This window comes from Lemur catta, chromosome 1 (assembly GCF_020740605.2).
Source record: "Lemur catta isolate mLemCat1 chromosome 1, mLemCat1.pri, whole genome shotgun sequence".
Classification (NCBI taxonomy): Eukaryota; Metazoa; Chordata; class Mammalia; order Primates; family Lemuridae; genus Lemur; species Lemur catta.
The window spans coordinates 10,116,428-10,136,267 of record NC_059128.1 but is presented as its reverse complement, the minus strand read 5'-3'; the positions used below and the strand labels follow the sequence as shown (position 1 = coordinate 10,136,267).

General features: G+C 55.6%; 1 protein-coding gene across 1 annotated transcript; it reads left to right on the top strand.

Moving 5' to 3' along the window:
• The first annotated feature begins 282 nt into the window (after window positions 1–282).
• Window positions 283–19,760, top strand: OTUB2 (OTU deubiquitinase, ubiquitin aldehyde binding 2). Its single transcript, XM_045561571.1, has 6 exons — window positions 283–491; window positions 10,077–10,172; window positions 11,286–11,404; window positions 15,004–15,088; window positions 15,530–15,724; window positions 16,606–19,760. The coding sequence occupies exons 1-6, from the start codon at window positions 489–491 to the stop codon at window positions 16,810–16,812; spliced, it is 705 nt and encodes a 234-aa protein (XP_045417527.1). The 5' UTR covers window positions 283–488; the 3' UTR covers window positions 16,813–19,760.
• The last annotated feature ends 80 nt before the right edge of the window (window positions 19,761–19,840 follow it).

Below are 19,840 nucleotides of genomic sequence, written 5' to 3'. Positions count from 1 at the left end.
GTATACTTAATGTGACCTTGTTTGTGAATTAAGGAGGGCCAGCTAATCTTTCAGAAGACTTCAATGTGCAGTTTTGCTCAAAAGCGCTTCAGCCTTTACAGATGAAGACCTGTCTTTCTGGGTTGCGCTAACTCCTTTGCTAGTGAAAAGCTTTCTGTGTCTTTAAAAGGGGGCGGCATCCTGTCAAAAGGTCCCTAAAGCATAGGCTGGAGGCGCATGAAGTCCCACCCACTTTCTGTGACGTCATGTGTTCACACTTCTGATTGCCCGCCTCCGACGTCAATCACGGGGCGTGTGTCTTGCTGGGACACAGTGGAGGGCTAAGCTTTGGTTCGCGGAGCGGTCGGGTGTATTCTCTGCACGCCCCCACGCCCTCGAGGCCCCGGCACCCGACCCAACGGCGGAGGCGGCCAGCGCTTCCCGTGGCACCCTCGCGCACCGGATCGCTCCTCGCTGGGGCGGGACCTGGCCCGGCGGCTCCGGTCACTATGGTCAGTGGTCGCGGGGGGGGGGAACGCGAAGGGGGAGCGGGGAGGGGACGCGGGGGCGGGGTTGTGACCGGGCGCATGTGCACTCGCGGGACCGGGTCGGGCGCGAGGCTCAGCCCCGCGCTGTCCCAGCGGCGTTCGGACCCTGGATCCTGAGTCCGGACGGATGCTGGGGACCGGGTCGCGCCCTCCCGTCCCCCGGGGACGCCCAGCAGAGGAGACCTAGCTCCGCCCGAGGCCCCCCTCCCGGCGCGTCCGCCCCAGGTGGCCCCGGGGGTGCTGCCCAGACGGCGCAAGGTAGACACGCTGGACGGGAGCGAGGACGGGAGAGTCCGGACTATGGGTCGCCTCCTCTTTGTTGGGTAGCCCCGCAGTCGACCCCTCACGGCCCCACCCACCGAGGGCTTGGCCGTCAGAGACCACCCCGCTCTGGCCCCGGCCAACCCCATCAGTGAACTTAGAGGTTGCACAGGTGGCCAGTTCGCTGTCCCCGTGGGCGACTGGACATTCGCTCTGTCTTTGCAGTTAGGACCCACGTGGACAGGCTGCCTCAAGTTTTGAGGCACATGAATTAGGGGTCCAGGGAAAGCAAAGACAAGAGGAACCCCAGATCCCGAGTCCTGTCTGAGCAGAAAGGGCCCCAGAGACCCTCTGAGCCAGACCTAACCCTGGGCTTAGGCAGATGGGGAAACTGAGGCCAAACAGGGAAGGGGCTGGTACTGATTGTGGTGGACCTGACACTTGGACCCAAGCCTCTGGACCCCCAGTTCAGTGCTCTTTGTGTTACATCAGCCCACTTTCCAGGTTCTGGGGTCAGGCTTCCTGCAGAGAACTGGGTGGGATGGTTGCCTAAAACCGTTCAACCCTGAGCAGGGGGCTCCAGGAAGCCTGTGGAGTGTGTGGGCTGGTGGCCTGGCTCGGGGCCACACAGCCCTGGGTTCAAGTCTTGCCTCCACCCCTTGGAAAGCCAAGAGGCTTTGGTTGGTCTGTTCCCCTCCTCAGCACAGGTGTCTAATGTGCTGCAGTGAGGACCATGTGAGGTGATTAGCCACGGCTTTTCCTGTGATTGCAGAGTCTTTGAAATGGGTGTGCACAGATGCCTGGTTCTTCCTGCTTGGCCTCCTCTCTCCTATGTCTGGGCAGGAAAATGGGTCACCACTACAGATGCTGTGGGCTGGGGTATGGGTCAAAGCCTGGTCATGGCCTGGCATGTTCTGGGTGTGGCATGGGCAGCCAGGGCACCTGAGCCAGCACTGTCCCGACCAAGCCGGCCTACTCCTGGGTGTGGCCAGGGGCCTCTGGGGCATCTGGAAGCTCCAGCTTCCTGCTTCTACCTGGTGCCCAAGGATTTACCTGGCTTGGCTACTCCTGGAAGGTGGCCCAGGTGTTCCTGCATCACCCAGGGAGTGGCAGGAGCTGGGAGAATGCTGGGAACACTGGGTTTAGCCACCTGGGAGCCAGAGGCTGGCATGCCCTCTGGCCACCACTGGGTAGCTGAAGGCACAGCTGGGGCAGTAGGGGCTGGGACCTCAACTCCCGGCCTTTGTGCTGCGCAGTGGTGAGACTGCTGACTCCACCCTCCCACCTGCTCTGGACCAGGAGACCGGGAATCAGGGCAGATGGGGTCCAGCACCCCCCTCAGAGGGGCCTGGGGGCCTTGGAGGTGGATGAGTTGGTTAACCCACTAAATAGGACGTCTGCTAATCATGTGAGTGGAGGCTATGGAGGGTCTGTTCTTTTCCCTTCACGTGGCATTTATTGAGCACCTACTGTGTGCCAGGCACCATGCTGGGCCCCGTGCTGTGTGGTAATTCCATGTTGTCTGAGTCCACATGGTGTGCATGGTGGTGTGTGTGTGTGTGGTGGACAGAAGACAATGTCTTTGGAAAATGCAGCATCTCCCTTGCTTTCCTGTTTCAAAGTCACTGGGCTACACTTAGGAAGGGGACCCCAGGTAGAAGACGTGAAGCCCCTTGGCAGGGTAGTGGCTAGGACAAGGACCAGGCCGGGGGCTGCCACTGGCAGGGGCTACAGATGGTGACGAGTCTCGTGAGCCCTCGAAGTGGGTTGAGCATTTGGTGAACGAATGAGTGGGACTCAGACATAAACGGTAAAACCACAGGGTCCTATAGTGCTTTGTTCTGTCGCCTGTGAAACAAGTCCCGGTGGGCACCCCTGTCGGGCCTGTGCTGGGCACTGTGTCAGTGATGAGAACGACAAGGTATCTGTCCTCTCTGGGAGCTCGGAGGCTGTTGGCCAAGACAGAGCTGGACACGAGCAGTCCCTGAGCTACTGGTGGTGGCCTAAGAGGCTGACCAAGGGCTTCAGAGGCACAGCAGGAAGTTAGTGCACTCTGAGGGGGTGGGGAATGTTGGGGAAGGGTTTGCAGAGGAGGTCTTTTGACCTGGGTGTTGAAGCATGTATAGGAGCGTTCAGGAAGGATTTGAGGAAGATGATATTCCAGGCAGGGAGACAGGGGGCTTAAAGGCCTGGAAACATGGTCAAGAATGGGGTATTCTGGCCAAGGTGAGCAGCCTCTGTAGATGCAGGGAGCTTGGGGGAGGCAGGCAGGATGAGTCTAGAAGATTAGGTGGGGTCAGAACGTTCTGTGCAGGTCTTCACTTTCTGTGTTGTGGAGTTTGGGTTCTGCAGATGGTTGGGGGGGGGACTGTGACATACTTTTGAGAAGCGATGGTTAACTTGGATGATCTCTCTGGCAGTGAAGGGGACTCAGGGGTGGAGGCGGCCAGGCCGGAGTCCGAGACCAGCTAGTCCATTGTTCACGCGATCGCTCAGCGTGTTAGTCTGCAGGGCTGCTCTCGCAGAGCACCACACGCTGGGTGGTTCAGAGCAACAGAAGTTCGTTCTCTCACAGGCTAGAAGTCCAAGATCAAGGCGTCAGCAGGGCCACGCTCCCTCTGAAGGCACGAGGGGAGGGTCTGTCCCAGGCCTGCCTCCGAGCTTCTGGTAGTTCCTTGGCTGTGGGAGCAGAACTCTGTCTTCACAGGGCCTTTTCCCTGCATGTCTGTGTCCTCATTTCCTCTTTTTGCAAGGACCCCAGTCAGATTGGATTAGGGGCCCACCCCACTCCAGTACGACCTCATCTTTGCTAACTACATCTCAATAACCCTATTTCCAAATGAGGTCGCATTCTGAGGTACTGGGGGTTAGGAATTAGGAATTCTACATACGAATTTTGGGGTGACACAATTCAACCCGTAGCACTCAGTCTACATTTTTGGAGCATTACTGTGTGCCAGGCCCCGGGGAGCCAGCAGTGACAGAGGCAAAGTCCCTGCCCTCCTGGAATTGATACTCTCCTGGAAGGACACAGTCAGTATGCCAATAAACAGAACCTACTGTCAGATCATGCCCTGGAGAAATAAAATAAGCTGGGGGCGGGGAGGGGCAGCTTCAGACAGCATGCTCTGGGAAGGGCTCTCTGAGGTGACATCACCCGCATCGTGGGAAGAGGCACATGAGCATTCCAGGCAGGAGGAACAGCATGTGCCAAGGCCCTGAGGTAGAAGCGGATGTGTCTTGTTGAGGAGCAGAAGGGCCGCTGTGCTGGAGCCGGGGAGAGCGAGGTGAGCTAGGGCCAAGTGGGTCGGAGCTGGGAGGTGGTGGAAAGGTGCAGTCTTTGCCGTCGCTGGGGAAGCCGTGGGGCCGGCAGGCGGGGCGTGCCCTGTCTGGTAAGCCACCTGTGTTGCTGCTTGGGGGACGGGATGGGAGCCGGAGGCCAGTCACGCAGATGACAGTGCACAGCCTGGGGCAGGAGGGGAGTGGAGGAGCACTCCCGGGCCGCGGAGTGAGCTCTGGCTGGGCGGCAGCGTTCTGGGGCTGCGTGGTGGAGCAAGAGAGCAGTTAGGGACACGCTACCTCACGGCCGTGCTCAGACACCCGAGTGGCTGCTGGCTGTTTGAGGCCGGAGCTCTGTCTAGGGACAGGTTGGCGCAGACATGAGGATCTGAGGAGGGTCCGTTGGGAGGATGCTGTGCACACAGGTGTTACTGAGGGGAGCCAGTATGTCACCATGGCTAGAGGGCCTTGGCAGATGGGATTAAACTGAGGATCCCGAGTTATCCAGGTGGGCGCAGTGATGGAGTTACGAGGGCCCTCATGAGAGGGGGCAGGGGTTGGGATCGGCGGTACAGACAGTGGAAGCAGAGCCAGGAAACAGGCAGCCTCTGGAAACGGAAGAAGGCAGAACACAGATTCTTCTGGAGCCTCCAGGAAGCACGCAGCCCCATCGACATCTTGGCTTTAGCCCAGGGAGACTCCTTTTGGACTTGGGACACCAGAACTATAAGATGGTAGACTTGTGTTGTTTTGAAACACTAAATTTGTGCTAAGTTGTTATTATACAACAGGAATAGGAAACTCATTCAGGGCAATAGGTCTCCCCTAAATCCATGGCCTCCAAACATTTTTGATCACTCCCCTCATCAATAAAAAAATGTTGAGCACTCCACACGTTTTTATTTTATATGTCATGCCCCAAAGCAGACATTTAAACGGGCATTTCCATCCAGCCCTGCAACAGCCCACCGTGGAGGCCTCAGCCCCAGACAGGCCAGGCCAGCGCTGGGGCCGGCGTAAGCCTCTGCAGGTGACCGGGACCTTCTGAGAGAGGAGGGTGGCCCAGGTATGAGCCCTGGGCTTCTGGCAGGTGAGACTGGAGGCTCTGGCCTTCTCTGCAAAGGAGTCGGTAGCTGGAGGCCAGGCCACACGGTGAGCTGTGGCTGCTGGCCAGGCCTGAGTGGCGAGGCTGACTCACCAGCCCTGCCCGAGCAGCCCAGGCGGGAGATGGGGCTGGCCAAGGGCTGGTGCTGCCCACTGGGGCCCCAAGCCTGGGCTGCAGGTGCACTTGGACGCCCTGAGGAAGGGCATATTGCGGGGGTCATAGGCAGAGGTGTGAGCCGAGGCCTGGCTGCTGAGGAAATGTCAGGAATTGACAATAGGACAGGTGAATTCTCTTCCTGGAGGGTGACAGGGTGCAGAATGGCACCTGCTCTGTTGAATGCCTCTGATGTGCTTGGTGACCAGAGTCCCAGGTCCCTGCCCGAGATTGCCACACCATGTGACCCGGGGCAAATGGCTTGGCCTCTCCGTGCCTCAGTTTCCTCATCTGTAAAAAAGATATTTCAGGTTCGAATGAGACAATCGATGGAGAGTGGGCAGTGAATGCCCGGCGAAGCTTAGCTTCGTTCATTCAACAGGCAATGACTGAGCACCTGCTGGATGCCAATGCTGTTCCAGGCATTTGGGCTACACTCATGAACAGAAGCGACAGACAGGCCCTGTCCTGTGGGGCTTCATTCATTTCACCTCTCACGAAAGCTCAGGGAGGCTGGATTCAAACTCTGAGCTATGCCTAGTTCAAGAGGGGCCCACGGAGAACACACACTGGAGGTGACGAGGACCTCGCTTGGGGTCCTGCACTGTCTGGACTAGAGAGTTATGGGACAGGCCTTCCAGGACCGAGGGACTGGGCTGCCCAAGCCCACTCCTTTCCCCGTCCTGTAGTCTCCTGTGGCCCCGCCCCACGGTCTCCTGGCCTTCCACGGAGTTGGGCACGTGGCTGTAGGCTGCCTGAAGAATTCTTGGGTTATGTGGGCAGGTTTTAGTTATGTAGAGAGGCTTGGGAGAGAAAAGCAGGGGACTCCGGCTTTCTCTAAATTTGGAGGTTGGGTGCGGTGTGTGGATCAAGGCTGGGGTATCAGGTGCACATCTCCGGCATCATAGTCGGTGCTTTACATGCGGCCCAAGCCCTCCAGGGCTGCAGGAGGAAACAAGGCCAGCAGGCAGATACCGTGCAGGCTCCCACCAAGGACTCAAACCCGGTCTGAACGCCAAGCCCACGTTCTGGTTCCCAGGGTTGCTGAGGAAAAGCCAGAGATTAAAGAAACATCCTTTTCTCACTTCGAAATATATTCCCAGCTTCAATCTGCTAAAAACTGTTTCCAAGCCGAGGTGCTATCTGCCTGACTTAATTAGCATCTATTTGCAAACCAGCAATTAAAGAGCTAAAATCTTTTCAGGTGGCCTGATTAGGTCTGACAGGACACTGTCAGGCATGGCCTGCCTGTCCTTTCTCCATAATATCTTGGAAATGTCCAGCCATAGTTTAAAAAGCAGCCATCAATTAGAGTCAGCTGAGGTCAAACACAAAGCAGTGTACCTGATTTATGGGCTGGAAAATTGAGGTTGTACCTGGGGTTTTCTCTGGACTTGAGTCTCTAGTCTTGTCCGGGGCTGTGACCAGGGATGTGATGGTGGAAAAGGGGTGGGGACCGCCCGGAGCTGATGTGGGTCATTCTGGAGGTGCCACACAGGGACTTGAAGGGCCCAGGTAGAAACCCACTTGTCCCCCAGGTGTCCCATAAACACACTGGGGACCACTAGGGGGCGCTGAAGCTCACCCGCTGACCAAAGGCTCTGTCACCTGCAGATGGGGGCGACCCATGCCATGTGACAGCAGGGGTGGATCTGAAATAATACTGAGCAAAGGAGGAAAACCCCACAATATCCATAGGATAATATGCAAACTTAAAATGCAGGCATACATACAACTGTGTGTTTTTTAAAAGACAGATACATTTCATTTGTAGGAGGTACCTAGAATAGTCAAATTCATTAGAGACAGAAAAGTAGAAAGGTGGTTGCCAGAGACTGGGGGAAGGGGGAATGGGAGTTAGTGTTTAATGGAGATGGAGTTTCAGTTTGGGAAGATGCAAACGTTCTGGAGATGGATGGTGGTGACGGTATGACAACAATGTGAATGTACTTGATGCCACCGAACTGTACACTCAAAAATGGTTAAAATAGTAATTTTATGTTACATACATTTTAGCATCATCATCATCATAACAGACAGACACGTATGGAAAGACATGCCGTGGAGACCCCCTGCAGGGGGTTGGGGCTGTGGAGGGATCTGAGCAGGGGTCAGGGGTGAAGGGAAAATGCCGGGGCCTGGTGCCGACAGTGCTTCCCCGGGACCAAGGGTGTGGTGAGCTCAGCTCTCAGCAGCAGGGAGGGCCCTGAACTGCCATTTAATATTTTTTATTTAAAGCCAAAAACTTTCCTGGAAGGCCCTGCAGGCTTTTCATGAGTCCAGTCGGCCAGCCCTGGTCACTTGGGCACCCATAGCTGCAAGGGAGGCTGGCAAATGACAGGGAACGTGGTGGGAGTGGCACAACTTGCCCAGGCACTTTTCATCAAGTTGCAGGATTCTGCCAGTGAGGAAGTAATGGGCAACGGCCGATGGGACAGCAGTCCCCAGCGCCTGCCCCAGGGTGGTTGTCTGATGCCCCCTGCTTGTTTCCGGTTGCCCTGCCAGCGTGGTGTCAGGCCAGAGGGAGGAAGGAGCCTGGGGCTGACTTTAATTTTGCAAAGAAGGATGGGTACGGGATGGAACCTTCCAGAAACAAAACCCAGAATCCCTTCTCCCCAACCCTAAGTGTTTGTACACTCTTTCCTCTTTTGGGAACATTCTTCCTCCTGTTCTTTAGGACAACAACTTCATCTTCCGTTATACTTTTAAGTTTTTGTCTGGGAAGTTGCCCTTGACCCCCTAAGTCTGGGGCAGGGTATGTGTGGGGCCACGGGAAGGGAGAAGAGGAGTAAAGTGTCAGTGCGAGGCAGAGCCTGAGCCTGACTCGGATGGGGCGGGGAGACCAGGGAAGCCCCATGGAGGAGGTGGCTTATATTCATTCATTTAGCAAACGTCTCAGCCCCTGCTCTGTGCCAGGCCCCGTGATGGGCCCTGGGGCGTCAGGCAGACAGTATGATAAGCTGTCCCGAGGCAGGGGAGACTGTGTGGCTTGGAGACTTTGATAGGTGGGGACATCCAGGTCCCCTAGAGACGGCCCTTCCCAGTCCCAGCACCTCTCCGCAGTCCTGATGCTGGACATGGGAATCTGGGCCCCATGTGAGTTTGGAGTCTGTCCCATGTGGAGCCAGGAGCAAACCTGGACGTCGTTTAGGCCTCATAATCTCGTGGCCCAGCTCTCTGCTTCTGCGTGCTCAACTCTGGGGAAAGCTCATCATTAAAAATCCGGATATATTTCTTCAGGTGGAGAAAGGGGTTTAAAACACCAAAAGGCCCCTCCCTGAGCAGATGGCATTGGGTTGAGGTCATTCTCCAGTCAGCGGTGGAGACCACTGGGAAAGGCTGCCGTGGTCAGAGACGTGAAGTGAAAGGCAAGCTCCAGCGACAATGAAGTGTCAAAAATGATGGCAATGAATGGATGGAAAACTAGATTTCCATTTACAAAAATCCCAGTTAAAGTCAACCTTTGGGCTGTGCATAAAAATGGTCTCCCTGGGTTGTATGGGGGAGCCAGGGTCACTTTCTCGTACACTATGTTCACGCGGAGATCAAAGGCGGTTTGCAGGCAGGGGTGCATCTCGCTGTCGGAGCCCCGCTGATGAGTTAGCCCAAGGCGAGGAGTTGGCTGCTAGAACAGACTGTCTCCCCCTGAAGCTTCCTCCTGCCATTGCCTCCTCCCTGCCCACCGATTGATTTCTTCTCACCTTGGAGAGACCCTTTCTCTACGAGGCTTGTCTTTCTGGTTGGAATTGACTCAGAGCGGGGCTGTAGTATGCACTTTTGCCGGCAGGTGGTGCGTGAAGCTGCCCTCCCCTCGCTGTGCTCCATGAACTCAGATGTCTGAAACCCTCCCTGGCACCCCCAGGCCTCCCTCCATGTAGCAGTTCTTCTGGGGACCTTATTACCCTGTAGCATTATCGTTTTCCCTCCAGACTCTGAACGTTGGGTGCGGAGGGTGGTGCTAGATGTTCTTCCCTCTGTATTTCCAGCATGTGATACAGTGCTTGGCGTAGCTTAGGCTGGATGTTCAGGAATTGTTGGATGAAAGAGTGAATGAATGAGACAGGAAGGACAAAAGGAGACAAAGGCACTTATCCTCGGCATGAGGGTTCATTAGGCTCCAGGTATTATATTCTATAAAATTACTGAAGGCCGGCTATGGTGGCTCATGCCTGTAATCTTAGAACTTTGAGAGGCCGAGGAGGGACATCATTAATAGAATGTGACATTCTATCAATTCTTTGAGATCATTTTGAAAAACAAGCTGAGGCAGGAGGGTTGCTCGAGGCCAGGTGTTTGAGCCCAGCCTGAGAAACATAGGGAGACCCCGTCCCTACAAAAAAAAAAAAAATTTAGCCAAGCATGGTTGTGTGCACCTATAGTCCCAGCTACTTGGGAGGCTGGGGCAGGAGGATCGCTTGAGCCTAGAAGTTTGAGGTTGCAGTGAGCTATGATGAAGCTCATCATAGGGTTACAGAGCAAGACCTTGTCTCAAAGAAAAAATATATAAATGAATGAGTTTGCAGGTTTTAAGAGGGATACCTCTTCACGGTGGTGCTCACCCTGCCTGTCCCTGTCCTGGCAGTGTGACAATCCAGGCAGGCATCTAGGATGCTGGTAACATACTCACGTGTAGCTTTTGTGGGAAGGTATCATTCACTCTCTTATGTAACTAGCAGTTCAGAGGCCACCAACTTGGTGAATTCCATCGGTTCCTTTTGAAATTGTCACAGCATTTCTTCTTTATCTTTCAGAGTGAAACATCTTTCAACCTAATATCAGAAAAATGTGACATTCTATCAATTCTTCGGGATCACCCTGAAAATAGGATTTACCAGAGGAAAATCCAGGTGGGGCAGAGGGTGGGGAAAGAGGACCCTAAATTAGATGGGCTGGAATTGGGAACAAAGAAGGAGGTGCCACTTTGAAGGCTTGTTGTCTGGGCCAGGTTCTTGGGCAAATGAAAGCACCCCAGAATACTTTGATGTCAGGCATTTGTCTTAGCAAGAAATCCTTCAGTTGCAAAAAAAAAAAATTTTTTTTTTAAGCTACACACTGTGCTAAGTGCTTTATTTACTCCCTGAGACTCTGATGGGTCCAGCTTGGGTCAGGTGCCCATTAGCAGCTAAGGGTGGTGGTGTTGGCATCATGTGATCTGAACTCAGCCAGAGGGACACATTCCAGGGTGGGAGCTAGGGCCGAGCAGCAAGCTGACACTCGTGTCTCCCGGAACCCTCTCGGGAGGTGAGACCAGAAACTCCTCCCCTGCCAGCCTGCCTCAGGTGGGCCCAGGTCAGCCCTGAGCCTTCTCATCACCAACGGTGGGGAGCAGGGACTTCCTGACCCCTTGAAAACCATTCTCTGCTGTCAAAACCCTGCCTGTAGCCCCACGGGGCAGGAAAGGGGATGCCAGGCCAGTGGAGAGGGACGCTGACGGCTGGGAGCGGAGCTGGAGCAGGGGGTGGCACGGGAGTGTTGGGAGGACTGTCCAGACCGAGGCCCTCCAGGGCGCCGGGAGGCCCTTTCCCCAGACTCTGCAGCCTCCTCTCCCCCCACCAGTCCCACCAGCCCCCTTCTGCTGCCAGCTCCTGCTTCTCTCAGCATCATTCCTCCAGGAAGCCTTCCTTGACTTCCAAAGTCCCATGTCGATGCCACTGCCTGATGGCACCCAGCCGGGCACTTCTCTGCCCTAGCACCACCACTGTCTAATCGTCTGTCCTCTGTCCCGGACTGTGGACTGCCTGGGGCCAGGGACGGACACAGGATGCATGCGCTGCATTTCTGTGTTCATGGAATGAATGGTGCTGGTGCGGGGAGACTGAGGGGGCAGCCAGCCTGAGGGGAGGGAGCAGGTGTTATCTGGGAGAGGTGGGGCGGGGGCCCAGCCAGGCCCAGTGCCCAGTGCCACACAGAGCCCTTGTCCTGCAGATGTCCACATTTCCTTCTCTCCCCCACCCACACAGGAACTCAGCAAAAGGTTCACCGCGATCCGCAAGACCAAAGGGGACGGAAACTGCTTCTACCGGGCCTTGGGCTATTCCTACCTGGAGTCCCTGCTGGGAAAGAGCAGAGAGATCCTCAAGTGAGTGGGGCGGGAGGGACTTGCCAGGTGACCGCCCTGGGTTCTCCAGGCGTGTTCTCTGCGCTAGGTCAGTCCTGAGTCTCCCAGAGGGTTTTTCTTCCACTCAGGCTGGTTAACCCAGGGAGTGAGCTGGAGGGCTGCCTGGCAGAGGTGTTTGATGTGGGGGAAGCCCAGCTGCCCACTAGGGTAGAGTTGGGGTGGCCAAGAGGCTGGGGATGGAATCAGTGACCTTCTAGCGCTTTCCAGCCCCGTTTCATCCACAAGTCTGGGTCAGCCCAGGTGAGTTGCATTGGGCAGGTACTTGGTGACTCACTCCCAAAAGAAAAGGAAACAAACAAACAGAAGCAGCAGCTTTGCCCTGTTGTTCTGAGCAATTCCTGCTGCCCTTGGTTTGGGGTGTGTGTAACCCAGGTGTCTGGCCGGGCCTGGATCTGAGCTCGGTGCGGGAGAAGGTCTCTCCGCAGAGCTGCCCTGTGCGGTTCCGCTGTCAGACCTTCACGTGTTGGTTAGTTCAGGGCTTCTCATACCCGAACGTTTGTACAAAGCTCCTGAGATCGATTAGGGGGCAGGTTCCCGTTCAGTAGGTCTGGGGTGGGGCCTGAGATCCTGCATTTCCTGCGAGCTCCCAGGCGATGCTAATGCCACCCGGCCTCGGACCACACTTCGAGGAGCAAGGAGCGAAGAGATCTCCTGGCTCTCAACCTTTGCTGGTCTCACCATGCTTGGAGGATTTGGTGAAGCCCACGGGCTCTCTTCATTGGAGATGTGCACCCCCACCACCCCCGGAAACAGTGCAGTGGGGCTGCGGTCACAGAGCTCCCGAGCTTGGTCTGTGGACCCCTTTAGCTAAGCAGGTTTCTCAACAGCAACACTACTGACGTTTGGGGTGGGGCCAGTCTCGTTGTGGGGGGCCATCCTGCAGTGTCCCTGGCCTCCACCCGCGGGATGCCAGTAGGAACCTCTCCCCAAATCATGGCAACCAAAAACATCTCCAGACATTGCCAGATATCTCCTTGGGAGGAAAAAGTGAACCGCCAGGTTAAGAACTGCTAGGTTAAGGCCACCATCCCCTGTTCAAAATATAGGTGATCTCAAAGGAGGCAGAAGTTAAGCCATCTGTTCCTTATTTTGAATGAACCGTTTAGATAGTTTCCTAAGTGAGGAACTGGCCAAGCCCCTTCAGATGGAGGGTCAGCTTTCGCAAGTCCTGCCTCCTATTTCTCACAGCCCTGTGGGGGTCAAGCCAGCACAATGCAGGGGTTGTGACCCCAACTTCATCTTCCCCACGACCCATGTCCCCTGGAGTTGTGCCATGCAGCCGCCCTGGCCTCCCAGGTCAGACCTCACTCTCTTGCTTACTTTCTGTGTGACCTTGGGCAAGTGACCCAGCCTCTCTGAGCCTCAATTTTCACATCTGTGGAAGGTGGATAATGTTTCATACCTAAGGATGCTGTCGTGAGGACTCGGCGAGGTGTTGCTGGCCAAGCCCAGCTCTTGCGTCTCTCTCTGCGCCAGCCCTGTGCTCTGATCACCTTCCGCCCTCCCTCGCCCCGCCAGTCAGTGCCACGGGGGATGCTGCCGTGAACGAGAGGGACAGAAATCCCTGCCTCAGGGGCTTGCATCCTAGACAGGACATAAGTACCTGCATCCGGTGTCAGGTGGTGCTGAGTGCTGTGGGAGACGCCAGGCAGGGAAGGGGGCCAGGGAGCCCGGGCTGGGGGCTGCAGTGTTGAGCAGGGGTTGGAGAGGTCAGAGGGCTGGGGCCTCGTGGGCCCCTCTAAGGACCATTCAGCCTGAATGACGTGGGAGCCACTGGGGGATTGAGCAGAGGAGGGGACCTGCCCTGCTGGCTGCTGTGTGCAGGATAGACCGGGGCAGGGACACAGCCAGGGAGATGCGGTCGGGAGTGACCCGGAGGAGAGATGGACATGGTGGGAGCAGGTGGGCAAGACGGGCATGGCGAGAAGCGGTCAGGTAGATTCTAGACGCTGTGGGGTTGGTGTAGACAGGATTCGTGCAGGACCTGGACGTGGCACGTGGGCAGAGAGGGAGGTCAAGGATGACTCCCAGGTGTTTGGCCTGAAAGTTGGCAGGATGGCCAAGCCCGGGCAGGGCTGGGATGGTCTAACACCTCCCGCGCAGGAGGCAGCCTCATCATCACCCCCGGGCTGCCCGGGAGGGTGTCTCCTGACCATCCAGCCCTGCCCTCAGCTGCAGGGAAACCCAGCGGGCGCCAGTGGAGTGGCAGTAGCAGGCCGGACCGTGGAAAGCACTGGACCCTCGGTACCTCCTGCCTGTCCTCAGCCCCCCTGCAGTGGAGGTGACATCATCACCCACATGGCACAGAGGGCAACCCACGGCTCAAAGCCACACGGGGCTAAATGGGGCGGGAGGGGGATGCAGCCAGAAGCCAGCGCAGTGCTCATTCCCTCGGCTTCAGGCAGCTCACCCACCCCTGTCCTGGTCACATCAGGCTCTTAGATACGGACCAGGATCAGGCAGGCGTAAGTCGCCTTGAAGCAAAAACTGCCCTCCTTCTGATTCAGATCTGCTTCCCAGCCACACGTGCCACCCCCTCCCACCCCGCACCAAGGCACCTGATCTTCCCAGAGCACAGCAGCTTGTGAAGCTGCCCAGGCCTTGGTACTCCTTTGTGAAACCTCCCGCCTCCTGGGTCCCCCTTCCCAGGGAAGGGGTGCTGGGCAAGAGAGCTAATCATGGCTGCAGTGTTCTGTGCCTGCCACTCGTCACCCAGGGCCACTCACTTGGTCCTTCTTGCAGCAGGCGGCCCTTCTTCCATATCTCATCTCTGCTGCTAAAATGTGTGTGTCCTGGAGCCGGGGGCCAGGCCCAGGTTCCTCCCCATGCCCCTGAGGGTGCCAGGACAGGTCCCAGGAAGGGGCCGTGCCATTAGGGGGCCTTGCAGTGGGCGCAGAGGGGCTACCCAGAGTTCCCAGAGCCAGGGCCTTTGGGCCAGGTCTTCACATGTTTCACAGCTTGCTGGTGGGGGGCCGGGGGGCCAGGTTTGAGCTGTTAGCTGCTTGCCGACAGCTGTCAATGCTCCTGTCACGATCGACTCCAGGCTGTCATTACGAAGTCACTGAGCAGGGCGTTGGGAAGAGATGCAAAATAACACACACTACAGTCCATGTCATTTTTCCACTGTATGGTCACAATAGACCTAACCCCATAACCTCAAGAGCATAGATAATAGTAGATAATTAGTAAATAATGAGTTTTGAATATTTATTAACTTTTTTTTTTAGTATACTTTATTTCATTGTAAGTTTACATCATTTGAGTTTTAATAATGGCTATGTTAACACCGGGCTGGCCGAATTCTTGAAAATTTAACAATTAGTTCACTCTTGTGAGCAGATACAAATAGGCTCTTGCACAGCCCCGAGGAGAGAGTCCCTGGCAGAGGGGCTGGCAGTGCTAATAGGGTAGAAATGTGCGTGGGGATGGCTGGGGTGGCACTTGGGGTTCTGAGGACTAACTGGAGGGGCGGTTGGGTGCAGGGGTTCAAATGGGACACAGTTGGCGTCACAGCACACTCCCTGTGTTTCCCTGTGAGCGCTGAGTCTGCTCCTTCTTAGGTTCAAAGACCGTGTACTGCAGACCCCAAACGACCTCCTGGCTGCTGGCTTTGAGGAGCACAAGTTCCGAAACTTCTTTAATGCTGTGAGTGCACTTGGGCCACGCTGGCTGAGGGACCAGGTCCCTCCTTCCACGCTGGCAGAGCAGACACTGGCGGGAGTCGCCACACAGCCCACAGCTCTGCTCCTCCTGGGGCAGGACAGAGGGCTGCGGCCTGCTTGTAGGGGTGTGGGGACACAAGGAGCCCAGGCCCTGCCCTTCCCTGGGAGGAGGCCCCTCCTTCACCCCACTCCGTCTCCACCCCACACCTCCCCATCCCGTTAGTTAAGGGGGTGGGTTCAAGGACTCTCAGACGCCTGCTGCTCTGTGTACACATGAGAACCCCAACCCGACTGCTGTTCCCCAGACACGCCTCCGTGCATATGAATTACAAGGCCTTGCTAACCCCTGTGAATGAGGGAGGCGGGCGGGGAGCGAGGCCGGGTCCTGCCAGGGCCTCCCCGGCTGACGGCCGGCTGGGCGCAGTTCTACAGCGTGGTGGAGCTAGTGGAGAAGGACGGCTCGGTGTCCAGCCTGCTGAAGGTGTTCAACGACCAGAGCGCCTCGGACCGGATCGTGCAGTTCTTGCGCCTGCTCACGTCGGCCTTCATCAAGAACCGAGCAGACTTCTTCCGGCACTTCATTGACGAGGAGATGGACATCAAAGACTTCTGCACGCACGTAGGTGCTCGGGCTCAGCCCCACCCGGGCTCTGCTCCTGTCACTGCCTCCCGCAGCCTGCCGCACCCTGTCCCTAGCCAGGGGATGCGGGTGTCACGGCTGCCCTACTGATTGAAACAGCGCTGGGTTAGCAAGTTGCAGGCAGGTCCCATCTGAGCTGCCTGTACCAAGTGGCTTGGGACAGGTCACCTCCCCTTCCTGGGGATTTCCCATCTGAAAAATAAGGGCTTAGGACTGGCCTGTTTACAAAACTGCACAGCCCCAGAGTCACATCTGCCCCAACATGTGTTTTTGTTTACAGCACATGGTATTTACCTGAAACAGTTGCCAATATTAAAAAATTGGGCAATTTTAATATGAATCTCTTGGAAAATCAGGAGATTTCGCCCCCAGGCCCTTACTCTTGCACGGCAGCACCCACGAGCAGCGGCTGCTCACCGTGTGTGGGACGTGCTCGCCAGCCGGCCACCTCCCCTGCCTCTCCCTGCTCTCGCCTCTGGAAGCACTTGCGCCTGGAATCCCTGGGCGGCCAGGTGCCTTTTAGCCCTGAGATTCTTTGATGCCCAACCTGAAAAATCCCTGCCCACCTTTCCAGGTTGCTCAAAGTTAGTGGCGTCTTCTGAGGTACAACGAGAGGGTCTAGACTAAAAGAGAACCAGGCTCAATTCTTGCAATTCTAGCAATTCCTAGCTGTGCTACTTCCTCCCAGTGAGCCATTTTCCTTTGTGAAGTGAGCACGTCAATGCCCATCTCATGGGTTGTTGTGACGACGATGTCCCAGCACCGAGGCTTTGCCGTGACCGCGAGCCAGGGTTGAACTCACTTGACCTCTGCCAGGCCTTCCTCCTGAGCTGCCTTATTTTTCCACTTGGCCCTTGCAGGAAGTGGAGCCCATGGCCATGGAGTGTGACCACATCCAGATCACAGCCCTGTCCCAGGCGCTGAACATCGCCCTGCAGGTGGAGTACGTGGACGAGATGGACACGGCCCTGAACCATCACGTGTTCCCCGAGGCTGCCACCCCTTCCGTGTACCTGCTCTATAAAACATCCCACTACAACATCCTCTACGCAGCCGATAAACACTGATGAATTTTAGGCCACGCAGTGATATCTGTCACCTAATGGGACTGCATTCTGAATGGAACATTCCGGCTTTTCAATTTTTTAAGTGATCTAGACTGTAGCTAGAAAATGTACTGCCTTTTGGGCAAAGCCACTGGGAACGAGGTCCACCCATTCTGGACCGTGGTAACGGGGGTATTTTTAGTATTTATTCTGATGGAGGATCAAATGCTTTCTAATTCCGGGCCAGGAACTGAGGGCCCCTGACTCTGCACCCCAGTTCCCTGTGAGACGCTGGGTGGGTCACCCACCCTGTTTGGACCTGTTTCTTCAACTGGAGGAGGTTCCTGCCAGCGTTGACATTCCATTGTACAAAAATGGAGTCCTCTGGTTTCTCTTTACCAGAGGTAGTGCCTCTCCGCAGGGGAGGAAAACTCAAGGTCAGCTGTCTTAACTCAAGTGACTGACGTCCTAGGCCTACAAAAAAGGATACAGTCCAGTCGGTTGTGGGACTGGGCTCTGGCGGGTGGGCTGTTGAGGTCAACTTGAATGTGACGGCTGCGGTGTGGTTCCAAACATTCATGAGGGGTGTGTTTTCCTACCCCTAACTTAAGGAGAAAAAAGACTTTTTTGCCAAAGTCCAGAAAGGGGCCTTTAGCCTTCAGCATGAAGCTCAAGTTGTTGGGGCCCTTCTACCTCTCTCAGGGCCAGAACTGGCTGTTAGTTTTGGCGGGTAGGCCCTTCAGGTTCTGCTGTCAGCCCCACCTGAATAGAGGCTTAGGAAGGCTAGGGTCTGATCCGAATCTGTGTATTTCTGTCTGTGACCAGGAAGCTGCAGCTGTCCCTTCGTCCCCAGCATATCCTAGAAGTAGAGTCTAGATACTCAGCCGGGTAGAGATGTTGGCACGTGCAGCCGAGGAGCCCAGCTGAGCAGAGCAGACGCTTTGCAAGGCTGCCCTATGGCTTCTTTCTCCCACTCTGCTCTCTTTATGGGCTGGTGAGGGGACGGGCGGGAAAGAACAGAGACAGCCGTGGAAACTGCCAGTGGGGAGATTTCCATCGTGGAAATTGCCTGGGAACTCTGGGCAGCAGCTCTCTCATTCAGCCCCCTGGACCTGCCTCCTTAAGTAACCTCCTCACCCTGCTGCCTCAGGACCTCCAAGGGCCCATCCCTGGGCTGGCAGGCGAGGTGGCAGCAGGGGGAGCCACACACTGGCTGGGCTGAGGCGCTGCTAGCAACCTCTCCGTTTGCAGAAGGAAAGGGAAAATGCAGGGTGTGGAATTGCCCTTTGGGGTCCTTCCTTAATAGAAGGTGGCCTTCTCACAGGTTTCCTTCTGCAGGGATTTATGAGACTCTATTGGTGCTGCTGTATGAGTCTGCTGACAACCCAACTGCGCACAAGGACTGAGTAGCACACTTCTCAGAGTCCTGTTGACACAAATGATGGATTTGTGTCACTCTTCTGCCTTTGTGAAAAGCCAGTAGCACTCTTCATGTCAGGGGCTTTAGTTCCAGGCAAGGCCCCTGGTTTCTATACTGCCTTTGGCTGGAATTTGGACCAAAGGGCTCCAGCTAAGTGACTATGTCACTTCTCGACAGGAATGTAAATCTGACCCTCATCCCCGAATTTGTTCAGTGTCCCATCCTGGCCTGGGTAGGTGTTGGGGTCTTTGACAAGTACACTGGAAGAGCGGGGAGAGCACACCACATGTGTGAATAGCGTCCTCTTTGCCGGGCAAGTCTCCAGGGAATCCCTGTTGTGTGAACACACACGGCTTCTCTGAGGGGTTGTGAGGTGGCTCCTGGGCCTTCCAGCCGGTCCTCAAGCACAGTGGAAGCCAGCGCTAGCTGCCACTTCTCTGCATTTGTGGCTTGTGTGGTGGTCTCAGCAGCAGAGCTCTCTGACACATCAGCTGGAGAAATTCCCTGTGAGACTTGCCTGTGCCGAGCTTCCAGGCTAGAGATCCCACTGAGGCTCGCAGGGGACCCTCTTCCTGGCAAAGCATCCATCACTTTGGAGTCAGGATCCCCAAGCTCTGGCAGTGGCAGGCCAAGTCATTCTCTTGGGCTTATTTATCCTCTGCTTTCCCCTTTTTTTCACAAAACCATTGGCCAAATTCAAAGCACTGGCCCCATTCCCTCCACGTTTGCCCTCAGATCTGTCTCCAGGGGAAGGCGCTGTGGAAGAAGGGGAGTGGCAGGACTGGTACCTTGTTAAAATCCAGTCATCTGTGGACATTCCCTCGCTCGTCCACAGCAGCCAGTCATTCTGGCAGTCACACTTCCTGGATAACCCTCCACCCTCACCCTACAGAGCCATCTCTTTCTACACCAAAAGCTGGAAAGAAGGTTGCTTTGAGAGCTTGCTTTTATAACTGCATGTTTACTACTTTCTTTCCAAAGGAAACTTTATAAATCAATAGGAATATAGCAACAGGAAGAACACTGGCTCTGCTTTTGACTGGGTTCCTAGTTTAAGCACAAAGGGGCTCTGGAGCCAGACTGCCAGGGCTCAAACCTCAGCTTTGCCACTTACGAGCTGTGTGATCTTGGCCAGCTCACTTCACCTCTCTGAGTTCCAAATCCCACATGTATGAAGAGGAGACAAAACCTACACATCACAGGACTATTGGTTAAAGTGGAATGAGATGTGTGAAAACAGCTGGAATTTCTGACACCTGCAAGTACTGTACAGATGAGATGCTCCCGGGCCTACTCTTACCAAAGGCAAACAGAAGGGCACAGCAGGTGGGAAAGCATGCCACCTCGGCAGTGATTGTGGCTTCCCCAAACAGTGAGAGCATCAAGGGACCATTAGACAAGTCTAAGGGCCAAACACATTTGCCACCTGAGCAGAAATGGTGGGGGTGGGTGGTTGCCAGGGGCCCCAGGCCCTATGGGATGTGGGCCAAGCCCTACAGCTTCCTGGGCGGGTGAAAAAATTTTCCTAACATTAAAATGGTTTCCATAACACCTTTTGTCCTGGCTGCTTAATATTGGGTAAATGGCATGCACCCAAGAGCAATACTACTCTCCCCTAGGGCTTATTAT